General features: G+C 36.3%; 1 protein-coding gene across 3 annotated transcripts; it reads left to right on the forward strand.

Annotated features, from left to right (window-relative positions):
- The first annotated feature begins 1,853 nt into the window (after positions 1 to 1,853).
- Positions 1,854 to 19,549, forward strand: MLC1 (modulator of VRAC current 1). Of its 3 annotated transcripts, XM_009903077.2 has the most exons (12): positions 1,854 to 1,991; positions 2,693 to 2,876; positions 5,009 to 5,098; positions 7,063 to 7,116; positions 7,206 to 7,307; positions 10,943 to 11,044; positions 11,898 to 11,969; positions 12,403 to 12,519; positions 13,457 to 13,513; positions 14,544 to 14,666; positions 16,164 to 16,331; positions 18,006 to 19,545. In XM_009903077.2, the coding sequence occupies exons 2-12, from the start codon at positions 2,697 to 2,699 to the stop codon at positions 18,078 to 18,080; spliced, it is 1,140 nt and encodes a 379-aa protein (XP_009901379.1). In that variant the 5' UTR covers positions 1,854 to 1,991; positions 2,693 to 2,696; the 3' UTR covers positions 18,081 to 19,545. The 3 variants fall into 3 exon arrangements, with proteins under 3 accessions (XP_009901379.1, XP_054034765.1, XP_054034766.1); XM_054178790.1 differs by lacking the exon at positions 7,063 to 7,116 and having other exon boundaries at positions 7,221 to 7,307; positions 18,006 to 19,549; XM_054178791.1 differs by lacking the exons at positions 7,063 to 7,116; positions 7,206 to 7,307 and having other exon boundaries at positions 18,006 to 19,547.
- The last annotated feature ends 1,139 nt before the right edge of the window (positions 19,550 to 20,688 follow it).

A 20,688-nucleotide genomic window follows, 5' to 3' on the forward strand; every position in this document is an offset into this window, starting at 1 on the left:
CAATTGATTTGTAAATTGGTAAATATGGAAGCCTTTAATGTTCTCTTGACATTGTTATATTTCCTGTAGTCTTTGTATAGAGTTCCAATACACTCTTTAGAACTGGGAGGAATGTTTGTACTTCAGCTTTGTACTTGAGCTAGCATCATAAGGTCCTGGTCTGTGAATTGGATTCTGTCTATCAGATCTTGCCTTGTGGTATACACAAAAATGACTCAAGACTTTTTATGGAATCAGGAATGTGAAATGAAGGGCCCTTGAGAGTTTTTAGAATGGAAACTGAACTGTGACTGTTGCGGGTTTTGTTGATGGTGAATGCCAAATACAGAGGATACAGGAACTGTGTGGTGAACCTCTGTACAAAAAGCAAAAAGGCAAATACTGAGAATGCACCACAGTGGGGGGTGGAAGAAATTTCAGCATAACTGGAGAAAACACTGTAGTTCCACACTTGGAAGAGGGAGTTTTCAGGTACAATGCTGGATGAAGCACTTGGAATTGTGAAAAAAAAAAAAGTTTGTAGGGTTTGAACCCTGCTTTGTTTAGTGCTGTAGGATTTAATAAAGTAAATGCCTGAATATATCATCAGTTTTATGTAAAAGTTAAGCTAATCTCCATAAATTGGTGAAAAGGGATAAAATATGATTCTGTTTTATATCTATGATATTTTGTATTAGAGCAAACTGGTACCTAGCATTCACTGAAAAAGATGTGAAATGTTACCTATTTAACATTAAATCCTAGTCTTTGAAACATTACAGATAATGTATTTGCATAGCATTTCTTCTGTGAACAGAGGAACAGAAGGGCTTAATTACTTAAGGCCATTTTACTTGGCTACACAGTTGCTTTTTTTCTGCCTTTCTTAACACAGTTTACAGATATGTCTAGCACTGTTTATGGTGTATTAATTTCCATGTTTCAGTCTGTTAAAACAACTGTAACATTTTAATATTTTTTCAGTATTGGCCAGCATTGTGAGAAGAGCAGAATCTACAGTCTCTGCAAACCCAGAAGTAGTGCTGTTCTACATTTTTTCTAGCATGCTTTAAAGGTGATGCCCTTCAAAGTACTGAAGATTTAATTGTGTTTTGGTTACAAGAGTATTTAAAGTTTAGACAAAAGACCCTGTCATTGCTGTAGCTGTCAAGGTGCCAACATCTTCAAGATAAAAGCATTCTTTTTCTTTTTTTTTTTTTTTTTTTTTTTTTTTTCCTACTTTTTTTTTTTTTTTCACTGCTTAATAAGCAGGAGGTCTGGATCCAATGTACGCTGCCCATTGTGTGTCACTGCTGCCTGCTAGATTTAAAATATGTTTAGTCATCATGGTATTCTGTAAGTATGAATGTCAGCGTGATCGAAGTGTACAAGGTTTGTCTGAACACTCTAGAAAACTAGGATTTGTAGGAAAAGGTAATGAAAAGTTCTACAGTGAAGATAATTTTCTTGATGTGTTTCTAACCTCTAACTTTCTAGCCTCCCAGTTTGTTAGGGTACTTGAATACTTGATTTTTTATCTGTATTTTTTTTTCTAGTAGGACACTGCATTATAAGTAGATTCTGCTTTTTTGAAGCAAAAACTAGGTTGTTGAATACTGTTATCATTGGCTATTATAATAAGTAAAGCTGATAAACTCTGAGGAAGGTTTTAAGATGCCAAGTAAGGAGTAGTACTCAAATGAGAAAGAGGCTTGAAACTTTTTCAATTTGTTGGTCTGATTTGGAAGCAGCCGTATGAGAATGTAGTACAGTCGTTTTCTAGTGTGTTCTGTTAATTAAAATTCAGGAGGCATTTTCCTGTTCCCTTGGCTTAACTGAAGTTTTTGCTGTGCTTTTGTTCCGTATCTGAATAGATGTTGTTGAAAGCCAAAGTGTAAGGGAGAACTTTTCAAAGACAGCATGACTCACTGAACGGTGAGAATATCACAAAGTGTACAGGCAGCTGTGTTCACAAGACTGTTTTAAACTGACAGTTAACTTTTCAGTTGAAGGTAAGCATGAAGGTTTTTAATTGTTGCAAAATCTGCAGTAACTTAATTCTAATATAAGATACTCCTCAAGGTATTTGAACAGATTGGCAAGCAGTAAGATGAACAAAAATAGGGCTAAGTGAACAAGAGAAATGATTGATACTGGGTAAATTAGAAACAGTTTGCTATGGCTGGAGTTATTGTGAGTTTATGAGTTCATTGCGCTCTTGTGAAGTCTGTCATTTTAGATACCTGATAAAAAGTGTTAAAATCAAGTGGAAGTTAATGTCTAAAAATGTTTAAATATGTTTTCTCTCTTGCACTTAAAATAAAAAGCAAAGCAGAAAAAAAACCAGAGCAGAGCTTTGATTATAACCTTACTGTCAAACTAAACAACTTCAAAACTATTCTTAGATCTTGAAATAAAAGACTGTTGAAGTATCATAGATGAGAACATTTCCATTTTGTTGATCTTTATCCTGTAGTATTATGAACTGTGTCTAAAGGATGTCATTTACTTATGGTATACCAGGAAGTTCTTAAAATGCTTGCACAGTTTGGAATGTATTTACAGTTCATAACTAAATGCTGCTTTTATTTATCTTACATAGACAAAATACTGCTCTAGTACTGATCTAAGCATACTAAAGAACTATGTTACATATTTGATCTTTCTTCATCATTTACAATTTCATTGTTATTATTTAATTGCCATTGCCAAGTGTTATGACCAGGGAAGACAGTTACAGAGAAGAATTCAGCTATGATAGGATGCCGACTTTGGAACGGGGAAAACAAGAGAATGGAAATTATATGCCAGATACCAAATCCAGTGACCTTCAGCTGTCAAAGAGGCTACATCCTTGCTTTAGTTACAGAACATGGATCTTTTCATTGCTGATGGGAGTAAGTACTTTTAAAGTAATTGATGAAGTAAATGGTACAAAATTAGAAAATGCAGATGAGGTCTTAGTGCCCAGTAATCTGTTCTGTTTCACATAATTTGAGGACTCAGAATTTCATCCTTGAAGTATTGAATATAAATAGTTGTACAGAAAGCATTATATTTAGAAAATGTAGAATTAATTAATTAACACTTAATATACTAATGCTGTTCTTTGGATAATTCTGTACTCAATAATCAAAGATGCTATGTGAAGGCTGATTTTTATCTTTAATATCAATCATGTAGCATAAACAGAGACTAAGAGGTAGAGGTAAATACCAACCCACATGTATGGATAAACAGTGCCTTTTGGTAAAGGATGTAAAGTATCCTGATCATACATGTTCTTTTAACATGCATTAGTACATGTATAGCATATATTTTATATTATGCATTACTTTAACATAGCTAACATGATACTTAACAGCCACATTTATCTTTCAGGGTTCAATAGTCATGTAGTTATTTGGTAGAATCTTTACATGATGAGGTATATACTTGTGTTTCTCACATGAATGCCCCAGTGATTTGACTTTTTGTGTCACTACTAGAATTACAAGACATCTTTTGCATGTACTTCATATGTTCTGAGCCAAACTGGTTAAAGTTTATTCAAGCAATTAGAATCTGATCTTCTTCTGTCGGCTTGTGTATTTTTAGGACTAATTTTTATTAAGAACTAAAAATACTTCACTGTTAAAATGGTCTTGGTTTTGCACAGTGAATAGAAGTATTGCCTTATTTTCATGGAAACAGCTGAACATATTTTTTCATTTCTGGCTGTATGCAGAACCTGGATTTCTTTTTAAGTGTACTATAATATAAAAAGAGAGCACAAGAAGAGCTGTCTCTCTTTGCATTAAAGTTTCTCAAACTTGATTGTCAAAAGGGCAATTGTCTTTAATTAGATCTTTCCTTTAGCTGAGTTGTTGTGAATGATTTGAACTACTAAAGTTTGAGGATCATTTGCTGAAGCCATATCAAGAAGCACAAATTTTCTTGATAAATGAAAACGCAATTTTATTACTTAGCTAATCCGAGGCATTCCATTCAGATTTTCCTCCCAAGTATTAAGTGGTTAAGCTCTCTCAGCTGTTCTGAAAGACAACCTCTGTATGCTGAGCAATCGAAGTTACAGTGAAGAGAACCATCTGCTTCAGGGAGCAGTTGCAAACCGTGACAGAGTGACATCAAAGCAGCAGCTAGTATGAGCTGTTCTTTTGGGGGAACAATTCAGTGTGCTTCAAGCACACTTTCAAGTTGTGTTCTATAAATACTGTTTTACAAGTTTGCCAGAATTTGCTGTATCTGTGCTTACAAACATATGTATGCTATCCTTATTTTCTGTTATTTTTTGACAAGGACTTTTTAAAGGCCCCCATAATTTTGCAACATGAAAAAAAACAGCCAAATAAAACAAGAGTCATTCTGTCTCTGATTCTTCCCAGCTGCTTCCAAGAAATGCCTACTAAGAGAGATGACAAGCAAAAAGAAAACATTTTAGTAGATATGCTAATAGTTTATTGCAGAGAGTGTGATTCAGGTAATTATGAAGAAACCAAATAGTTAGCAAAGGAGTAGGAGGAGCTGAACATTCACATATGTGCCACTGGACCAAAGCAGGAAGAGGGTTTGAAGGGAGGCAGGAATCTAGGTGGAAGAATCTTCATCAGTTTATCTTAATACTACTTTTACTGTGTTCTACTTGGTGACTGCCCTTCTTTCCATATGCATAATGAATGTTAGTGGAGCCAAGCAGAGACTACAAAGTAGAAGCTTAGTTGAGGTTTCTGAAACATTTTTGTCATGGAACACTAATTACCTTTAGAGCATTTTATTAAATATTTGTCGAGTCAAAGCACAATGCTTGATTCAGATATAAATATATTTTTCAATATTAGGCTTGAAAATGAGCAAAACAACTTTAGAGCTCAGAATGTTTATACATTTTTCTTCAAAATTATTAACACAAAAACCACATTTTGGAATGTTCATCAGTAGTTTAATTTGCAAGGAATTACTGGTTTCATTCTGATTAGTAGTTGCTTTTAAAATAGTTTTATTCATACAAATTTATCTTGTTGCTTTGCAGACTTGCCTCCTTATTACTTCTGGATTTTCACTATATCTGGGAAATATTTTTCCATCTGAAATGGATTATTTACGTTGCGCAGCAGGTTCAGTAAGCATTCTTAATTATTTGATGTAGAAGTTTGACAGCAAAGTCAATAGTAAATGTTTGTGGGTTTATTCTGTCTCTCATGCAAAAATTAATTCTGTTTAACAGTTCATTAAGTGGGTTTTCATCCCATGTTCATTCATGTTAAGGGAATAACAGTTGTCATAAAGACAAGTGGTTTGTGCTGCCATTTTTATTCACTGCTTGCATGCAGTAGTTATCTGCTTGAACAGGTTTTTTTTGCTTGATTTCATGAAAATGTGCATTGTTATGTATTTGGAGAATTTGCTGACTAAATGCTATTAAAATATATTTCAGGTTGTACTTTACAGTATTACTTTCTCTGGAATATGATTATTTTTTAGTAAAACATACATTAAAGATGTCTGACTTTTCTAGAGTCCAATATTTTTACTATATTTTCAGGATCTTTATTTTTTTTCCTACTATGGTGTATATTGTTAACCTACGCTTTAAATATATGTGTGTAAAAAGAGTCTGATGTTCTTGCTTTGTTCATACCAGGATTCTGTTCTGTCACTGTTATTTTCACAACTTGCAGATTTAACTTAGGTGCAAGACTAATGCTTTACTTTAACCAAACAAGTCCCAGGAGTTGCTCTGTGAATGAGTCACCACCTTGGTTTCTGCTAGAGGGGTTAGAATAATGTTGAAGCAGCTTTTGAAGTTAATATCTTCACTGATATGTTATTCTCTGCAACAGTAGCATGAGTTACTGAGATGTTTCTTTTTGTGTCCCCATTCTTGCCTCCTTCAACTTTGTATTTGTTGAGAATTTTGAAAGATCAGGTAGATGGAAAACACTATCATATTGGATTTGAATGGCTTGCTGGAATTGAAGATGTGCCCATTTGGCTGTCTGTATTTGCAGCTCCTACTACAGATAAGTCAGTATAGTTGGAAAAGCCTAGAGAGTTATAAAGCCAACTGACCACCAGGTGTCTAGTTTAGCATGAGCTGAATAGCTCTAGGCCTTTTTAACCATCTTGTGTAGTAGTAGGATTCAGTGGCCTAAACATTCTTCTAGGGTATAAGGACATAAAAGGATACTTTAATTATGTTAAATACAGGTCATTTAGATGTTAAGGAAATGCTGCCAAGAATTTTAAACATCCCTATTAAATTAGTTATAATGGCTCCATTGTTAAGCTATCAGTGCTCAGGTGTGTGAAAAGATAATTGGTAAAGAAATGCAGTGTTTGTTATGTGACTCATTAATAACACATAAACATTTTTACTAATTTTAGTTGAGTGTGTTTTTTAGTTATTTATTAGTATGTTCTAACATTAGGCATTTGTGTTAGAGTTGAATCTGTAGTGGTACATTATCCATCGTGTTGGGGAGCAGCTAAGGGATAGAGAAGTTACTTTGTGAGGCTTTTCACGTATGCATATTTTTTCCATTTACACCTGCCCTGAAGTATAGAAAAACAGTTCCTGATGAACATAGTGGAGATCCCTGGCACAATTCTTCAAGTGTAATTTGACTCAACAGATCAATTTTTACATAGTTCTTCAGGACTATGTGGAGACTAGCCAAATTTTAGCTTACACAACCATGACTTTGTCCGTCTAAAGGAATGTGGAGGCCCAGTTTGGGAGTAGTGCTTTTTCTACTCAAAGATCTCAGGCCTTCTAATTCAACCTAACAAAGGCTTGAAATGCCTCATGAAAAGGCTTACTCTCTTTCCTTTACTCATCACATTGTGCTGAGTAGATACTCAAAACTATGGGACGTGGAAGGCGTATTTAAACCTCTTGTAATCCTCAGATACCAGTTGCAATTGATGAGCTCAGACAACAGTAACTTCCTCAGAGCTCCTGATCTTCTGCTTGTCTAAGTTAACTGAAATGTGAATTCAGACCAAATAAAAGACATGTATAGAAATATATATAAAATTATTTGTGCAGAATATCCCACTAGTCTTCTCTTTTAATTTTCCCAGTGTATTCCTTCAGCAGTTGTGAGCTTTGCTATAGCCAGGAATAAAATTAATGTGGTAAGTATAACATTTTATTGGTAATTACTACTTTTTTTCCCCCATGTGATTGAAATGAGAAATAAACCCATTTCAAAACTGTTTTTCAGATACCAAATTTTCAGATTCTGTTTGTTTCTACATTTGCTGTTACAACAACATGTTTAGTTTGGTTTGGATGCAAACTTGTCCTCAATCCATCAGCTATAAATGTAAGTTCCTAAACCAGTTACTAACTAATGCTATACTTACCTTTGTTTAAAAAAAAAAAAAAGAGGGTGAGTTTGATGGAGATCATCTGTAATTACATTGTTGTCTATACCTCTGCATTACTACTTTGTGTGTGAGGGTCTTTGATGTGAGATCATCTATCGGTAACTTTTCTGAGTAAGACAAGACTGGAAGATTGACATAGGAGATGAAAACATATGGCTGAAAGATGTATGGTACTGCTAATTCAGAGGAGAAAATTGAACATGAATTAGCTAATTTGTAGATTAGACAGTTTGTAGGATCTTTTTTAATGTTGTTCAACTTTTGTTGAACATTTTTCTTGTATGTCATCAACAAAGAGAACACAGCAATTGCTCCCTGGATTTGATTCATAACCTTTTTTAACATCCACCTCTGATGGGCTGAGCCAAACAAAAATAGAAGGTAGTTTGGTTTTTTTCCATTTGTTGCAGGAGCAGGGAAGTCATTGTCCCCCTGTACTCAGCACTGGTTAGGCTACAACTTGAGTACTGTGTCCAGTTCTGGGCCCCTCAGTTTCAGAAAGATGTTGAGTTGCTGGAACGTGTCCAGAGAAGGGCACCAAGGCTGGTGAGAGGCCTTGAGCATAAGCCATATGAGGAGAGACTCAGGGAACTGGGATTGTTTAGCCTGGAGAAGAGGCATCTCAGGGGAGACCTAATTGCTGTCTACAACTACCTGAAGGAAGGTTGTAGCCAGGAGCGGGTTGGTCTCCCAGGCAACCAGCACCAGAACAAGAGGACACAGTCTCAAGCTGCGCCAGGGGGTTTAGGCTCGAGGTGAGGCAAAAGTGCTTCACAGAGAGAGTTGTTGGCCCCACCCCCAATCCCCTCCAGAAAGGTCTAAATTACATAGATAACTGGAATACAAGATACAAGCTATGTCCTAGACTGTGGTGGTGTGACTCCACTCCAGAAGGGGTAGTTCTGTAGTTTGTGTGCTATTGACATGAAGGATGCAATTGTGTAAAGGACGCAAGCTGCTGTTTCTGGCACCCTGTTTATTCCCAGCTCTCAGAGTAAGAAGGCTGATGAACAAAAATGAGTGGAACCCTGTGCCTGCTGACCACTGCAGTTCAGGCCTGAACTTAGACATCTCCTTTTTGAAAGTGCTGTGAGATATTCTGCCCTACTGCTGCTTTTACTCTGCATGGGTGAGAGTCCCACTCCCGTGTCATACATCCCATTCATGCGGGCATGTTCAGTATGCCTGAGTATTTCAAGTGACAGTAGTAGCCAGTGTGATTGAACCGCGCCTCTAAGTGATTGGTTGGCCTAGCTGGTTTTGGGGTTCCTTCTCTTGTCTTTATAGAGTAGGTCTCCGCTAACATTCGTGAAAGCATAGGCAATATGGGCATGCACGCATACGGCAATGTAGTAGCTTGATTTGGTTGCCTAATCATAAGCACGTGTCTCCAGTATGCTGGCTTGCCCTGCCTTTGTCCAGCTGCTGGTCTAAGCCCTCCTGGACCTCATCAGTCATCTTTAGGTTCTCTGTCATTATTTGTTAGACCTGTGCAGGTGTCTTGAAACAACTGTAGAATATCTTAAACCATGTTAAAAATATGCATCTAAGCAACTTTATTGAACTTCATATTATTTAACTTTGAAATTAATTAAGCTCTTTCATAAAGCTTCAGTGAACTGCATTTTTAGTAGCTGGTGCAGGTTCAAGAGCAAATTGAGTTAAGGTTGTGCTAATCTTCTACTTTCTACCATTTGCACTTGTGTGTTCCTTAGTCACAGAAGAAGATTAGGGACACAGCTTACTTGGTTCTCTACATCTGGTGATAGATTTTATGTGCAGTAGTAGTTGTAGAGATAGTTTTCTTTAGTGCTTAGAAATCTAATACTGACTTTCCCACTGTTAGAGATGGTATTAGGAGGTACTTCTAGCTTTACCTGTGTTTCAATTTAAAAAGTAAAAACAGCAAAGCTACCTTAGCTCCCAAAACTGGAGATAAGATTTTTTTTTTTCCTTTGGTATAGAGTTGAACTAATTTTATGAGTGGAGCGCTCTATTAAATATTCTAGACATGTCATATTGGATAAAAATACTGAAAAATAAAAGGTTAAATTAAAAATCTAATTTATTTACTGTTACTGTTTGAATTTCTGTTATTTACTTCTTATACCTCACACAATGAGCTAGTCCATCAATGTAATTGCCATGCTTCTGATCTCAGACTTGTATATCCAGTCAGCACTGCACTGTATAGTGTGGCCTTGCCAGCCCATGTCAGTGCCAGCCCTGTGTCAAAACATGTCCAAATCATGGGAATTTACAGGCTGGATTAAATTGTTCTGTAGGCCATATGTTTGGCATCTCTTCTTTTGCCAATAATGTATTTATTCTTCCTGATATCACTTTCCCTAGAAGCTTACCACTATGACATTTATTGCTGTTTGTGGCTCTAGTATAACTGTACAGTCCATTTGGTACTGCAAGGCACAGAGTTCCAGTTAATTATTTTCTGAGAAGGATGAATTTCAGTGCTCAAAAAAGTCTCTCAAATCTGCTTCTTATCATCTTTTTCAAAATACATGTGCTGCAAGATATGTGCTAGAGAAAAACTGATATCTGATCATCTAGAAAACAGGTCTGAGGTGAAAGAACAAAGTAATTCTGTTATAAGTTATTGTATAGAGGTTTCCTATAATTGGTTATGTTCTGAATGGAGTCAGTTGTCCCTAAGCTTTTGATGCTTTGCCAATGGCCTAACCTAAGCACCAGATGTTTTCTAGGAATGCCAGTGATAAAGCATGGTGCTTTTGAAGACAAGTGAGTGAGATCCACTCTGCCCAATCGGTGTGCCCCTAGAAAATGATTCAGCCCATGCGTAGTAGATATCTACCTCTTTTTATGAGGTAATACATAACCAAAAAGAAATATTAAGTATTGCATTCACTTACCTGTCTCTTGAAGATGAACAGTGGCAGGAGGAACGGCAGCATCCATGTTTTTGCACAATAATTTAGTCTGTTAGACTCGAAAGAGTTATGAAACAACACAGGCTGTTCATCAGTGCTCTACTAGCACTGGGTAGAGCACAGAGCTAGGATTCTCAGCCCAATTCTTTGGAGTGTCTTTTCATTCAGCATTAGACATTGTATCACACCATTTGGATTGCAGCATAGGGGTTGGGAGCCTGGGACCCTCCTTCTCCCAACAGTGACTTCTTTTAGCTCTTGGAGTAGTCAGGCTTGCTTTTGTTTGTCCTCCTTCTATTCCTGTGAATATTCCATGATTTGCTGCATCATTGTTTCACATGGGAGGTTCTGCAAAATGCAAACATACCCACTAATTATCCCTTTGTCATTTACTGTTTCTCTGGAAGACAGTGATAAAAATCTTCAGGCAGATGATTCCCATAAGTGAAATAAATGTTTCTTTCTTAGGTTAGGAATTCTCAGCCTACTATGTAGACAGGTAAGCATTATCTTAGAACTCCATAGAGAACCAAAGCAGTTAACAAGGTGTGTTATTAATAGATATGCCTTAAGTTTCACAAAAATTAGCCTTTTTAGATCCTGCCCCATCCTTTATTTTCATTATGGAAGATCTAACTAATTTATGTCTGGGATTTTACTGGCAGATAAATTTCAACTTGATTCTACTTATTTTGCTGGAAATCTTCATGGCAACTACTGTGATCATTTCAGCTAGATCTACTGAAGACTGCTGTACGAGAAAGAAAGTAGGTACCCTTAAGGATTGAAACTGCCATTTTTGTGTGAAATGTTCATTTTTATCTGGATTATATATATTAAGAAGTTACTGGCAACGCCAAGATGTAGCTTCATACTACAAGGTAAACCATATTTGAATAATAAATACAAATACTGTAATAAACAGTAATAGCCTCTTTTAAGAATGCAGTGAGCCCTCTGTAAAATGATCTGTTGCAATTATACAGCATAAGGTTGTTTGAATATCTTATGAACAGGCAAATGTTCTACCTCTGTTTTGTAGGACAAAACTAAATGACGTGTGAAACATTACAATACTGTGACCTGCATGTATGTTAGCAATGTGTGTTGAGCCTGTGTGGAGAAAGTATTTGTCATTTTGATGATATCTGGACTCTTGATTTCAGGCTTTGCCACTATAGATAAAATTTTCTTTAGTCACAAGTACTCTCCCAAATCCTACCCTCATTTTTTCACAAGAGTATTTCTTTTAGGTAGCAGTGAAGTAAATGTGCTGTGCCATTTTGTGTTACAGAGGAAGTGCTGCTTGCTAGATAAAGTATAGTGTACTGTCCTCAGGTACTGCTTACCCACATAAATAAAATCTGAAAGCTCAGGAAGAATGTATGTGGAAAAGGGAAACGAGATGACCACATGTTAAATGGTGATTGTGTAACAGCTAATCTGAGACTACCTCACTGGTTTTTAGTGTGATTGATACGGTCTGACTCTGGTGAAAGCTGTAATGTGTCACTGTGAGCTCTGACAGCCCAACCAAACACTGTGTGCCACTATTAGAATCTGTAACAGGTTGTGTATTGCTTTGTGTTATTTTTTTGATCATGATTTTTTATTCTTTAGAATGCTGCATATGACAGTAGTGTCATTTTGAGCAATATCAGCTTTCCTACTCGAATTCTAAAGTCATATTCGGTAAGAAAAGTGCTGTTTCCTTTCATTACATCAATTTGTTAAAGCCGGGGAGAGATCAGTGTAGGTAAGAGCTGGAAGAATAAAGACAGACATAAAGGATGTATCTTAAAATGTTTCCTTTTAGAATATTGCAGGATGAATGATAACTGCCATATAGAATACGAAAGAGACTACTTAATGATAAATGGTGTAAACTGAACTGTTGTTCAGTGGAGCTAATAAAGGAGAGCATAAATCTGTATAGTGAAGCTGATCTTGTTTTCACTTAAGCCAGCTGGAGTTTTGCTAAATTTTAGATCTGAAAAATAATGATTTCATGCATAGCTAATAACATAAACATGTTTTTTTCCTTCCAGTGAGTTCCTGTCTCTATACAGATAGGAAGTTTGGTGTTTAGCTGCACTATGAATAACTTGATTGCTCTTTGTTTTAGGTAATTGAGGTGATTATTGGAATTTCATCAGTATTTGGTGGAATAATTGCTTTGAATATGGATGTTCTAGTCTCAGGTCCATATCTTTCAGTAACATTCTTTTGGATCTTAGTTGCTGTAAGTAGTGCAAAATGAAGGTACTCTTTGAAAACAATGTATTTGATTTATACCTATATAATAATAATAAATTATTTTAAAAAAATTTCCATCCCTACTGGAATACTTATTTGGCACTAATACTAATGACAGTTCTGGCTTGGCAAATGAATTAGGGCTTCAACATACTTAATATATTTATGCAATATGTTGTTCTAATTTGAATTACAATACTTTGGTTCTTATGAAATGTTCTGATACATTTCAGGCCTCAGTTCCATAAAATGGAAATGAGTAATAAAGGTATTAGAAGTGAATTGCTTTGTAAAATAAGTCCTAGGTTTTAGAGTGTTTTGGACTGCAAAACAAAATGTTGAGTTTAGCAACAGCATGGTAGAATCCTTAGAATATCATCTTTAGTCTGTTAGCCTCAACTGTCTTGAGAGAGCCTGAAACAGTAACTGGTAACTCCTGTGTCTGGTAACACTGTACCTAGGAGCAGTGGATTCATAGAGGGTTTTCTGTGCTACCCTTGCTTACCACAAATGGAACCAGCTGAGAGAGAAGACAATGAGCATTATATTTATGTATGGCTCCTATGTCTGAAAAATCTGTCACCATGAAGTGGAAAAAGATCGTGAACAACTTTTTCAGCATTTGGAATTACCAAAGATCAGTAGGGTCCATTAGGTTTTTATGTAGAAGTGTCAAATTTTGATGATAATCATATTGCAGTGTGTGTAAGTTTAATACACACTAATGATTAAATGCAAATCAAAAGATTAGTTTTATCTCCTTCTGACTAGTTGATTCCTAACACTGTCATAATAAGTCTCTACAGTTTTACCTTTTTAAAACAGTATGTGTTCTGTGACTAGTGGGAATCACTGTAACTCAGTTGTAATTTTTGTAATTTTGAAGTAGATCAATATTTGTTTTGTTGTGCTTTTTTGTTTAGTGCTTTCCAAGTGCTATTGCAAGTCATGTAGCTGCTGAATATCCAAGTAAATGTCTGGTAAGTGTGTAAAATTCTTGGATTTTGTCATTAGAGTAGAATAATGCTAGGAAAGTGTGCCTATGGTACTTGGTACTACTCATATTTACTTTTATTTAGTTAACTGCTGCAAAATGTGACAGAAATATGAAGCAAAATTTTAGGATGATATTCCTGAAAGGAAATCCAGTTTTAGAAAATAATTGAGGGTTGTTTGTTGGGTTTTTTGTTTTGGATCTTTGGGAATCGATATTCCTATAGGAAAATAACTTCTCTCATATGGTATGCCCAGAACTGCTTTCATGCTCCTGAGCTGAGGTCCTTTTCATTATATTCTCCTTTCATTATGAGGTGTGGCTTTTGAAAAAGGAAAATTAGATGTGTAGGCTGCACTGGACCTGGAGCCAATTTTAACCAAATTCCTGATTGCATGACTCGCAACAAGGACTAAGAATATTCAGTAGAGTGCATTTATTCCTTGACTGTCCCAGACGTGTAGTTAAGGCTCCTTAAAACATCTGTTCTGCGTTATGGTCATGCAACCATATTTAAGTCTGTAATGATGCATGACCACAACTGAAGTCAGAAGTTGATCCTGTAGGGATGATATTTGAATGAAAACTTGGCTGCTATTGTATGATTATAAATTCTCCTCAAAGCACTAATATTTATTTGCATAGTTATTTTAGGTTGTAAGCCTGCAGTATCTGCTGTTGGCTCTTGTTACTTCATACAAACTGAAGAATAAGTGATACTTCTGTAGTGACCCTCTAAATTGAGTATTGGTTCCTCTAACTGCATATGAAAAGCACTTTGAAAGTCAGATAAAATCCCCAGCATCCATATTAAATGGAAAATCGATATCAAGCCAGTATTTTGGACAGGAAACAACTTATTAAAGCTTTTGCAGTGTGGATGGCTCTCAATATTTTGTCTCGTGTATGTAATCTTAACCACTTTTACACACTTTTTATGCTTGCTTCAGGTGGGTAGAGCTCACAAACCAGTGTTGCATTTTTTTTTTCTTATTCAACTTTTTTTTTTAATATAGGTTGAGGTCCTGATTGCCATTAGCAGTGTTACCTCTCCATTGTTGTTCACTGCTTCTGCATACTTATCCTTCAGTATCATGCAAGTTGTTGACATCTTCAAAAATTACCCACCTGCTGTTAAAGTATGTATGTTCATGCAAATGAGAAGTTAAGATCTATCTGTTACACTAGCAAGAATGAGTAAGTGTAAGAAGACAAGGTGCTGCATTATTAAGCAATGTTAATAAAATGTGACAGAAATTATTTAAAAACTCTTATTTAACTTAAGATAGAATTTAAAATGTGTTAAATCTATTGCCACCTTGGAATTTTAGTTTTTAAAAAATCACAGAATGTTAGGGATTGGAAGTGATCTCAAAAGATCATCAAGTCCAACCTACTTGCCAGAGCAGGATCACCTAGAATAGGTCACACAGGAATGCATCCAGGCAGGTTTTGAATATGTCCATAGAAGATGACTGCACAACCTCTCTGGGCAGCCTATTCCAGTGTTCTGTCATCCTCACAGTGAAAAATTGGATGTTATTCCAAATAGTAAAAATAAGATGTAATATGCTGGACTTTTTTATGTTTTAATAAATCTGTAGTATATGAATTAAAGATCCTAGGTTTACTTGAAGAATGCTTTGCCTGTTTCTTAGGATTTCTACCAACAGTTGGGATTGTAAGGTTACACCTGGATTCATTCAAAGCCTGGATTCAGGCAGAGAAGAAAAGGGTTTACAGATCTTAGATCATTTCAGTATGAAGAGTTTATCAGTGCATTGCTGAAGAGCTTTCTAGGGCTTTACAGTCCCAAGTGTTCAGCAATCTGTGATGATGCTCAAATGACCATTTATGGTGATTAAAATCAAGCTTTTGGGTGTGAGTTCCTGTTCTGATCTGTTGTTGCACCTCTGGAAGTGGTCACAGCTTACATGTACTTTTTACATAGCATCTCCTGTCACACAGATGGGAGACTGGACTGTATATAGACAGTTGGTGTGACCCTGCAGAGTGTTTCTTACGTTCTTATGCTCCTGTGTGTCTGCACACAGCAAGAGTGGGTTGCTCTGCAGAGGAGGGTGAACAGTGGAGTAGAAGGTGGCAGCAAGGCAGACAGTGTCCTCATTGGCAAGGAGAGCAGTACTACAGTAGCAAAAAAAAAAAGGCAGGTCTGGCCATGGTAACCAGGTTCAGCCAATAGTTCAGTGGCTGCCAGACAAGTCCATAATAGTGAGGCAGATTCAAGGTCAGCCAGGAATTCAGGTCAGCAGGGCAAGGTCAGAGCCAGCAAGGCAGAGGGCCAGATGGAGGCATAGCTATGACATTGCTCAGGTCAGAACCAGCAGTGAGGATCTGTATTTTAAAGGATAGTGTCCTCAATTCTCTTCTATTTCTAGAGGAAAAGATCATTTGTGAAATGAGCATTTTGTTTAAAGTTACTGATTTGTTCTACATTGAGGAAACTCAAGCACTGAAATTTTAATTCAAATTTTAATTCAAGCTTCATGCTGATGTAAACTCTAAATTGTAATTTGAGTTAAAAAGAAATCTAGATACAAATCCCAAGATTATGGGGGCAGGAACTGCAGAAAATATTCAAGTAGTTAACAATGTATTAATGTCTGTATTTTCAGCAATCTTATGATGTACTCCTATTGCTTCTGATGTTGATGCTACTAATTCAGGCATGCCTTACTATTGGAACTGTAATACAGTGTGTAAATTACAAGACAAAAATGAAACTACATGACTCATCATGGGCAGCATCACAGGTTAAAAAGCAGGAATACAGAACAACAGAGGTATGTATTTATACCCAGTATAAAATTTTTAAATCTGTATTTTAAAAGATTTTTTTGGTTAATGTTTCATGTTACTTGATTTAGATTACAATTAAAAACTGCTCTGTATAACTGTGAAGAGGTTAAGGCACTGATGAATTTTGTAAGAGAGAATATTTTGCTGGTTAAATGGTAACTGGGGCATAACAAATACAGTATCTGTAAATCTGACATGACCTGGTAAGAGTTATGAGGTTGAAGTCGTCTCTGGTTCTATTGGTAGCATGGGCTCTCCATCACAGGCAAGGTTCAGCATTATGCTAAGATAAAATGGTACTCCACAGGATGCTAATCACTGTTTCTATGTTCGAAGTTATAGAAATGATAAATTAATTTACTAAGCTGAATTAATCCTCTGAAGTTCCCTAAACTTTGCAAGGGAAGAGTTAAGAACCTGAAGTGCAGGAACAGCACTGGGCAAGCTGAGTGGGTGCCTGTGCTGGACAGTGTGATGTAGTGTGAAGAGGAGGGTGCCTGGAATCCCAGGTCTCTCCACATCCTAACTACACTACCAAAGTTGCTGATAAAGATCAGAATTGGTATTTGTCTCCTACTCTTACACATTCAAGCGATCCTTTCAGATACAGATTTGGCATATATTTTTTTAGAGCATATTGATGCCATTATTACTAAGAGCACTTTTCATATAGTCATTCAGGGCTAGAGTGCTATTTCAGGGTCTGCATTGGTTAACTACATTCATCTGCTATCACAGCCCTGTAGTCCTTAGGCTTTCCTCACCTCTGCTGTATAGAGCAAAGTCCTGTATCCTTAAAGATAATGAGAGAGTAGTTTAGATTAGCTGGATTTAGGCCCTTCTCTAGAAAGAGCATCTGCATTGAAACAGCACTGGGAGCAGGGACTGAAATTTGGTCAAGTGATTATGTCCCCTGCTGAGGGTACTTGGCTTAGGTTGCTTATTTTCTGAATTTAGGTCTTTAGAGTTACATTCTATGAAAATAGTAAAGTACAGCAGCACTTCACTCTGGCAAGTCACATTTTGGAGCATAGGTCACAGCATGGCTGAACAGATCTGTTTTTTCTTTTTCTTCACATTAGTATTCCTAGTTTGTGTATCACTGAGAAACTGAGTGAGTTAAATGGTAAAAAGCAGCACTTTGTCCAGAAAAGCAACTCCTTTTGGCATACTTTATAGTATTTGAACACACAAATAATATTACAGGTGAAGTTGTAGGTCCCTTTGGATTCTTGGAAGTCTGTGTCCTTAGGAAAGACCTTAGTTTGCTTGAGTGTATGTGGACAAGTCTTGCTTCAGTTGCACTGTAGGGGCCTACTTCTGCCTTAGAGATTTAGGCGCTAGGGTTTTCCGTTGCATTTTAGCAAAAACCTTGAAAAAATATCCTAAGTAACATGTTTAAAATGGGAATTTGGCCAGGTTTCTTTGACTTGTATCTCAAGTGTTGCACAACTTAATTTTTTTTTCATATCATTAATATATACTATTCAATATACAAACCCATACAATTTACAGAATAGAATATTTTAATAGGTCTGACTGTAATTATTCATATTCATGTTCTCTTAGCTTTTCTCAGATATGTATTTGCTTGAACATAATTTTTTAACCAAAACATTGTTTCACGTTTCCATTGTCTGAAATTTGTTTACTTTCAGGTTTCCAATAACACCTTAAAGGATTTTGACAAAGACAAGGCCTGGAAAGCAGTTGTGGTACAGATGGCTCAGTAGTTTGGATTATACAAACACAGCCAATACAGTAAATCAACTGTTTGAACTAAGGCATAAAAACTGTTCAGTATATAAACAGCAATATAGAAGGAGCTGAGGAGTAACACAGTAAATAATGTGTCTTTCTAACACTTTTGAAGTATACTGATAATATTTTAACATGTCTGTCTTTTCTTTTGGTGTCTCTATTCTGGTGTTGCTACTAGAAGAAACCTTCAGAAAAAAGTTAATGAGTCACATGGATTTATGCTGATAGCAAAGTAAAACATGACAATATGTAGTAGGCTTCATGTGTTTGCAGGAGATTGTTGTAACTGCAGTTATGCAGTCAGTGTAACTGATAAATGCTTTTGTAAAGTTATGAGTACAAGTCATAATTGATATTTTTGCTTATACTTCACTTTTGTAGGAGTTGTAAAGTTGGTTTGTGTCTTATTGCTTTTATATAAATAAAAGTCTTTATTATGTGGAAACTCAAGAATATGGATTAATATCCTAATTGGAGAGGTGAAACTAGAATATTCTTTCCCATTAAGCTTCCATTTCTGGGCTGTTAAAGGGGAAAGGGGCTTTTTTTTTTGAGTGTGCAGGTCATTCTGCCCCTTTACTCTGCTCAGCTAAGACTTGGAGCAATACATCCAGCTCTGTTGCCCTCAACACATGAAGAACATGGACCTTGGTGAAGCCATGTTGGCTGTCTTGAATCACCTCCCTGTCTTCCATGTGTTCCAGTGTAGCTTCCTGGAGGATCTGTTCCATGATCTTCCCAGGGATGGAGGTGAGGCTGACAGGATGGTAGTTTCCAGGGTCCTCCTTTTCACCCTTTTAAAAACTGGCTGTAATGTTTCCTACCATGTATCCAGCAGCTGCAAAGGAAGATTTTTACAAGGTGAATGAGCTGATTTAACTCAATTGTGAAAGGGATTGTCTCCTCCAGCCTGTATCCTTGTGCTACCTGTGAGTGGTATCTGATTAAACTGGCAGAAAATGTTATCTGTTACAAAAATTGAATAGTTTCATGCTGATTAACTAGATTAACACACTGCAAACTTATAGTGGTCCTCTCAAATAATTTCATACCAACTGGAGGTAGAATTGGATTTCTGCCAGACTGGGCATAGATCAACAGAAGACAGTACTTGTCTTTCATTAGTACTTCCTTTGTCCTTTACCATCAATTTCCCTGCCTATATTTTGGGTGTTATTCCCTTTCTCATCTTCATTCCTTGTTTGAAAAAGTGCACTTCTACATGGTCTGTGCCGGGATTTACAACTTCAGACTGACCACGTTATCAGTTGGTTTGTGTGTAGATCACTGTCAATTATAGTTGGAGTTAAATGAGTTTCTCAAATAAAAAACTGAGTGTTTTGTGATCTGAGTCTTGTGTTTCTGAAGAGAGACCATGAGATCAAAATAATAAAATCTAAATTAGTTTCAGAAACTGGAGTAGTCAGTCTTCCCTGGCAACTGATTTGGTTTTATAATGATTTCCTGTTTTTTTTTTTCAAGTGATAGAAGTACTTTTGTTTGTTTCTGAGTGGGAAGTCCCTCAGGGAGAAACTGACAGAAGAAGATGTTTGTGCCATTCATTTTAGGTAGAGTATCTTCAGAAATTGAGATTTGGATTATTTTTCTCTTCCTTTATCTTGTGTTATCTGTCTAATTCTAATATGAGTTATTCCACAGTAAACTGTTTTTCTGCCCCTGTATTTGTAGGAAAAATAGCCAAGGAGTGAAGTAACAATAATACAACTGAGTGTGTTATGATGAATCAGATTCATGTGAGGGGAAACCATGTCTGCTAGCTTTAAGCAGTGTAGAAAGGAATGTCCATGAAAACAGGTTCTGTTGGCCAGTTAGTTTTAATCCGTGTTTTGGCAATATCAAGTTATGACCATCAAATATAAGCAGAGATTGCTTTTCATACTTTTTCAAGAAAAGAAAGGTCTACAGGTATAAAATACCCTCACATGATACTTATGGGAGTTATTCTTGTACTCTTTTTTTTTTTGTTTTGACATTTATTTTCTACATAACATTTCTGTTTCATTAAAAAAAAAAAAAAATCCCTTTAGTGAGCCAGTTATGATTATTCTTTTTTGTCCAGTAAACATAAACTGTTTCTGGAGAAAAAATGTAAAACAGATAACAATTTAATTTTTTAGAAACTATTTTCCCCCTAACTTACTCAGTTTTTAAAATCTGATGTATCTCCCAATCCAAGCTACATTTCTGTATAGATTCTTGGTAGTAGCTGTTTCTTTGAAGGGCAAAGTGTTTAGGTTTAAAGAAGCCTTATTCTTTTCTGCTCTGCTGCTTGTGAACCATGGAGGGTGAGATCCAGATGTGCAAAGTTTGTTAGGGTTCTAACCACCTCTATGTTCTTGAAAGGAAAAATAAGAATATTAAAACACTGTATGCGTTGGATGATTTTCTTTTATATTGCATATTGCATAGTCTTGTGATTTATGCCATCAGACTTAAAGCATCGAGAAGGAACTTGGAAATGTGTTCTGTATTACCAGCTCTGCTTTCCAGCAACTACAAGATGCCAAGTGCTTCTGCGAGGGCCGAGTTGCTAGAGGGTGCGCCGACATGGCTTGTTTT

Source organism: Dryobates pubescens, chromosome Z (genome assembly GCF_014839835.1).
Source record: "Dryobates pubescens isolate bDryPub1 chromosome Z, bDryPub1.pri, whole genome shotgun sequence".
Lineage (NCBI taxonomy): Eukaryota > Metazoa > Chordata > Aves > Piciformes > Picidae > Dryobates > Dryobates pubescens.

Coding starts and splice junctions, on each gene's coding strand:
- MLC1 (XM_009903077.2), top strand. CDS start 2,697: ATGACCAGGGAAGACAGTTACAGAGAAGAATTCAGCTATGATAGGATG. Junction 5,099..7,062: donor TACGTTGCGCAGCAGGTTCA/GTAAGCATTCTT, acceptor TAATTTTCCCAG/TGTATTCCTTCAGCAGTTGT. Junction 7,308..10,942: donor TCAATCCATCAGCTATAAAT/GTAAGTTCCTAA, acceptor TTTTACTGGCAG/ATAAATTTCAACTTGATTCT.